The 6,659-nt window shown below is 32.2% G+C and overlaps 1 protein-coding gene across 1 annotated transcript; it reads right to left on the reverse strand.

The window, feature by feature from the left end:
- Window positions 1-2,166: 2,166 nt before the first annotated feature.
- Window positions 2,167-3,942, reverse strand: LOC130810670 (uncharacterized). Its single transcript, XM_057676811.1, has 3 exons — window positions 3,730-3,942; window positions 3,569-3,589; window positions 2,167-3,459 (listed from the first exon to the last, which is right to left on the reverse strand). The coding sequence occupies exons 1-3, from the start codon at window positions 3,940-3,942 to the stop codon at window positions 2,167-2,169; spliced, it is 1,527 nt and encodes a 508-aa protein (XP_057532794.1).
- Between the last annotated feature and the right edge of the window lie 2,717 nt (window positions 3,943-6,659).

The following is a 6,659-nucleotide window of genomic DNA, read 5'->3' on the forward strand; positions in this document are numbered from 1 at the left end:
TTTAAAATTGAAAGGTTATAACTGATTAATTTAATATAATAAATGTATATTGGGGTAATAAAAAAAAAAAAATCTCAATGAGATCATCTAGAATTTCTATATATTTTAAATAAATTTGCTTTTCTCCTTAAATTTTGCATCAATACTTGATTCCCCTTATATCTAATGAGTTATTTTGAAAGCAAAAATTGACATTAATAATCTTTCACTCCTCCGCTTTAAATAATTTCATATTTGGATTATTTTATAATAATATCTTTGCTCGTAGTTTGTTGTCAATGTGTACCCTTTTATTTTTTTAATAATTCAATCATTGCCTTTAATTTGTTATCAGCATACTCTATTAGTATGCTGACAGAATAACTTGGATAAATGTTAGATTATTGAAAAATAATCCAAATACGTTCTTGATACCCTTAAACTATTCCTTGTGTCATCCAAAAGCCTACTCATTTATGTTTGACATTGAAATTTAATTACCACATGAAATTCTTTTATCTAGAAAATCATTTCCTTCATATAATTTCTGAAAAGTCCATTTTTGTGTTTGGTCAGCACATAAGAAATATAATGGACGCCGGAATTTCCAATAACAAAAGAGGTATCAAAGTTATTATATATCTACACTTTGTGAGGAGTTTAGTTCCCTTGGAAATTTAAAATCCTATGTTGTTTTATTTGTCAGCCAAAAACAAATTAATTTGTCTAGTTTTTAAAAATTTACAATTTCAAAGGAAATTAAATGCAACCAAACAATCTCTAGTTAGATTGGTTCTTTTGTAATAAGATTTTCACATTCAAAAAAGAAATGCAACTATTTACTTATCTAAGAAAGCGAGATAATCTAACTGCCCTCTCATCTGCCAAATCACACCTCTAAGAAAACACTCCCCCTCGTCCTTTGTAATCTGATATTTTTATAGTGTTCATTATTATTTATGTATGATTTGTTCTACATCGAAAAAAGAGAAAATATATGTTATTTTATAAACATGAGTAGTTACTCCTACTACTAATTGGCTTAATAGTGAATCTCCTTTGAATTTATGAAAAATTACCCTGAATAATATGACTTTTCACTGATTTCTAAACAATAATACGAACTTTCAATTAATCATGAATAATACGAAGTTTTTAAGATGTTTTTTCCGCTGATATACCTAACTGGTTTATAACTGGGAGAAAAGGTCATTTTTTACCGTTGCACAACAGACTTCATCTCTTTCCTCTATTTCATTTTTTTTTGCAGATTTTTTTAACTCATTTCCTCACTTTATTCTTCCATTTTAATTCTTCTTCCAACTTCTTCTCATTTTTTATTTCCATTTTCATTTTAACCTCTAAACTAATTTGATGTTAAACATGTATTCTCCTTCGTCATCATCTCAATTTAGAACATCAATTGGAAAAGGAATTCCTTTATGTAAACATGGTGTTCATGATAAATTACAAGTAGTCAAAAAAGGAACAAGGGTTGGTGAGAGGTTTTATGGATGTGCATTTTGGCCAGTTGTTTATATTTTTCAATAGCCTTATTTTGTTTTATGTTAATTTTTAATTTCTTTATCAATTAGGGTTTTATGATTTGATTTGAAATGTAGGCACAAGATTGTAAATTTTTTAAGTGGGAGAGAGATGTAGAGTATTCAAATGAAATTTCTTCTTGTTTGGAAGAAGAGAAATTGATAAAATAAGGAAATTGAAGGCCAAGAATGCAAAGTTGAAAGAAAGTGAAGCTATGTTGAAATTGAAAGTTGTTGAATATGTAAATGCACAAAAAACATTAAGTTTTGTACTTGTTGCATCATGGGTTTTATTTGTATTGTTCTTATTTATGTTAAGCTAAGTATAAGAATTTGATCATGTAATGGAACTTCATGTATTGAAAATCCAATGTAATGAAAAAGTGTAACAAAGTTTCTTCTTTTCAAGAATTATAGCCTCAATCCATACATGTTATAGCAATATTTTCCAAAACGTTTTCCAAAAGTGCTAAAAAATGTTTTCAAGAATTACCTTTACATACATAAGCATTCCTTACATACAAAAGTGATAAAATGTTTTCCAAAATGCAATATCTGAACAATGTTCTAAGCCATAGATTACACCATAATGGTAACTTAATACATACAAAAGAGTAGAAAAATGACACTTAGTCTTGCAACATCAATTCTTTGTTGTCGATGCTTGGGTTGATATTATTTCAGTAGGGTTCTTCCTTGGCTTTCCCCTTTTAGCAGTAGTGACACCACTCCTTCCGCTTGCACTACCAGTCTTATCCCCTCTACTCCCTTCCCCTATTCTAATTGTCCTGTTGCCTTTACCTAAAGAACTAGGTTGTGCAGACATGTTGTGATGGGATAACTCTGGTGTGCTGGTTGCTACATCAACAATTTTTTTTGGTCTTCCTCTACTTCTCTTCAATGGAGATGGTTGCTCAATCACTTTACCCTTTTTCGGACACTTTCTTTTGCTATGTCCAACCTTATTGCAAATGCCACATGTCATTTGAAGACCGTGTCTTGAGAGCTTTCCTGGTTTTTTAGGATCTTCATGCGGACCCTTGACTCTGTTTTTTCGTGGTCTACCAAGACCAATCTTCATTGGAGGAGGATCGATTGGTTTGTCAATTTTAGGCCAATGCCTCTCGCCAATACAAGGATTGATGTTTCCTTCATAGGCTCTCAAATAAGCCTCTTTAGTGTAGCACTGATCAACGTATGACTCAACCTCCTTATACAAGTAAAAAATAGATGCAACTCCATGACAACATGGAATCCCTCTTAAATCCCATTTCCTGCAAGTGCAAGTTTTAGTTTCAATATCAACCTCTAAAACATCCATATAATGCGCTACTTGGAAACGAGTTGATGTTGAAGGAATGACAATGCACTTAGCTGCTTCTTGCTTCTCTGAATCTAACGTTTTTTGTACCTTTGGACATAACAAACCCTTCCACTTCATCAACGCCTCTTCCTTTTTATTAGCCATCCTCTTTATTAGCATTGATCTAATTTCTTCAAGCATATCTATTAAATGATGTGATCTAACATTCATAATGTAATTGTTAAAAGTTTCGACCATATTGCTCAAAATAACATCACACTTTCCTTCTAGTTTGACAAAAGATCTACAAAACAAGTGTGGACCACATTTCTTAAAGGCATCAACAAAAACCGGATTTACATCCTCCATCTCACTAATTGCTTCCTCAAAATCAGCCAAGTTGTATGCTTTGACACATCTCCAAAACAGTAATTTCATGTCTTCTCCTTTGAATGACTTGTTCCAATTTGCGTAGATGTGCCTAGCACAATGCCTATGTTCTGCTTTTGGAAGCTCAAGTTGGACTGCCCTCAAAATGCTCTGTACAATAGATAAGTGTATTACTATATTACTATATAAATCACAGCATAAACAACAGTATACTATATAAATCACAGCATAAACAACAATATACTATATAAATCACAACATAAACAACAGTATACTATATAAACAGCAGTATACTATATCACAAAATTACCCACAGCATACTATATTACTATATAAATAAACAGCAGTATACTATACAAATCACAACAGTATACTGAAGTCAGTATACTATATCACAGCATTAACAACAATGCACAGCGATAAATTACAACAGTAGGTAAATGGATGTCCATATAATCAGAATATATAAACACAATATATAAATCAGAAATAACAATAGGGAAGGGTGTATACCTGGTGTTCATCTGATATTACTATCCACTCTTTACCATTATCATGAGGCACACACTTCTTCAATTTAGAAATAAAACACTGCCATGAATCATTGTTTACACCCTCAACAACAGCCCAAGCCAATGGATACATTTGCTCGTTAGGATCTCTCCCAACTGTACTTAATAGCATTCCTCCCAAGAATGTTTTTAGAAAACAACCATCAATACACATATTTTCTTACACCCACCAACCCAACCATCTTTAACCCCTTCAAAGCAAACAAAGATCCTCTAAAATATGGGTGGATTTGTGCTTGGATCAGTAACAACAATAAAGTGGCTATTAGGGTTACTTTGTTCTAAAACCCCAACATAGCTCATGAGCTTTTGATAATATTGTTTCATAGATCCATGTAACCTCCTATGTGCAACATACTTAATCTTGTAGGCAAATCCCCTACTAATGATAATACGAAATTGTTTCCTAACAATATCAACTAGTTCTGCAGAAGGAATGTGTGGCCTTGACTTGAATAAATCGAGTAACTAATCTGCACACAAATAAGCTTTGAATTGACGATTAGAATCCATGTTTCTTTGACAAGTGTGCTCACCATTAACTTTCTTGACAATAAAGGAAGCTCATGTTTTATCCCAACTAGCGTAGAGCTTAAAGGGACAACCTTCAATACACCTTGCACCAAGCTTATTCAATTTAGACTTGTCACTCAAACAAAATTTTACATTTCTTTCCTGATGAATTGCATATTTCCTTACCGCGTCCTTAAATTCAACTGGGGTGCTAAAAACTTGCCATACAATCCATTTGAACTTTCTAAAATCGGTCCGACCATGAACTCCAGTAGCATCATCAGCTTCATCATCACTATTTTCATACTCAGAGAAAACCTTGGTGTTACTACACTCACCCAATTTCAAAACAGAATCATCCACTTGCTCTAGTTCTTCGAATGACAAATCTTGACTTTGCACAAGCTCCTCCGAAGTTTCATCTTCATCTTCCTCCTCATACAATAGCTCATAATCAAGATCTTGTGAATCATCCTCCTCAGATGCATCTTCATCACTTACCTTAGCACTATTACCAAAATCTGGCTCATCTTCGGAAAAATCATATTCAAGAGGTATGTATTGGTTGTTTGGTTTTTTATTGCTATTGTGGGGACCAAAACTTTCACTAAAGGAATCTTTTGCCTTAGATGCTCTCTTAGGGGTCAACTTTTTCCTATTCCCAATAGTGGACCAAACTTTACTATCTTTAGTACCACTTTTTGATATTTCTAGAATCAACATCTCATTATCCTTATTATTAACTACATATACAGATAATGCTCTATTTTCAACATCTATTTTAGACATTTTCCTAACATAAATATCATCAGTAACTCTCTTTAACCCTTCCAAAAAGCTAACAGCATTAGGTAGATGATACCAAAGACAAAACTCATATTTTACCCCAAGATCCTCCTTAACAATTCCTTCTAACTCAAAAAAGGACATCTTATCTGAGTCTATGGAGATAGTTTTACATATCCCATACACATACTCAAACCCCACAACTCTCTTTTTTAATACCCCACCATACCAAAACTTCAAAGTAATTGAATCATTCACATTAGCCTAAAAACAAGCAAAAAACACTAACATCCATTTTCGAGTGAACAACTGTTTTTAATTAACATCAAGCAATAATCACAGTAGTGAATGAGAAAATGGAAACAAAATTTCATCCATTTTCAAGTACAGATACGTTTTTAAGTAGTGTCAAGCAATAATCATAGCAGTGAAAGAGAAAATGGAACCAAAAATTCAAGCATTTTCGAGTTCAGAGACGTTTTTACAAACCCTAATTTTTGGGATTAAAACAATATTTATGGATAATTGATGCAATTGAGAAGAATAAACTAACCATAGTATTAGCCCGAGTAATGCCAGCAGCACGAATGAGAAGAATACCAGCAGGATTGTTCTTCGATTTGAGTATAAAGCAGTAGCAGGAGCAGTGTTCTTCACCTTGATGCGTGAATGAGAGAAGCAGTAAGTGTTTAATGTAAGGAGCAGGAGCAGTGTTCATTTTGTTTTCCTTAATTTTATCCAAAAAAATAAAATAAAATTTACCTCAACTCCATTTAGCCGGTTACAGGTAAAACAGTATACCAACGGAAAATACATCTTAAACTTCGTATTATTCATAGTTAATTAAAAGTTCGTATTATTGTTGGATAATCAGTGAAAATTCGTATTATTCAGGGTAATTTTCCTTGAATTTATATGTCGAACCTTTTCTCCTTTTCATTTGAATTATCCAGACCTATTTTTAAATTCTAATATGGTATCAGAGCTAGATTTGTTGTTGAGACGTTATGACCAAGCATTTAATCTTACCACTGATTAAGGGGTATTAAATGAGATGTTTATTCCCAATGAGGTTTGTAACCCTTTTAATGGGCTAAAATTCCAAGGACACTCGTATTTGAGGGAGAATGTTAAAGTATTCATTATTACTCACATTTGAGTTGTTCACATCAGAGAAAGAGAAGAAGAAATGTCGTTTTATAAACCTAAAGAGTAACTACTAATCCTTCCAATTGATTTTAATAGTAAATCTCCTTTGAATTTGTGGGTGAGATACCTTCTCTCCTTCTTATTTGGGTTGCCTAGGCTCATTTTTAAAATTCTGACAAATATAATTATCTTTTTTAATTCTATTTATTTTGCTACCCTTCTAAATTTACTATTGTACATGCCTATATTTTTTCTTAATATCTTACACAAACTTATTTCTCTATTCTTTACATTTGTTTCATGTACCCCATTTTTTAAAAAGATTCTCATACAAATTTAATTTGTGTTGAAAATTAATAAAACATCAACGACCAATTTGGTTATTAGTACCAAATGGTGTTAATTTTAGTGATTTATAATGTG

This window comes from Amaranthus tricolor, chromosome 4 (genome assembly GCF_026212465.1).
Source record: "Amaranthus tricolor cultivar Red isolate AtriRed21 chromosome 4, ASM2621246v1, whole genome shotgun sequence".
Taxonomy (NCBI): Eukaryota; Viridiplantae; Streptophyta; class Magnoliopsida; order Caryophyllales; family Amaranthaceae; genus Amaranthus; species Amaranthus tricolor.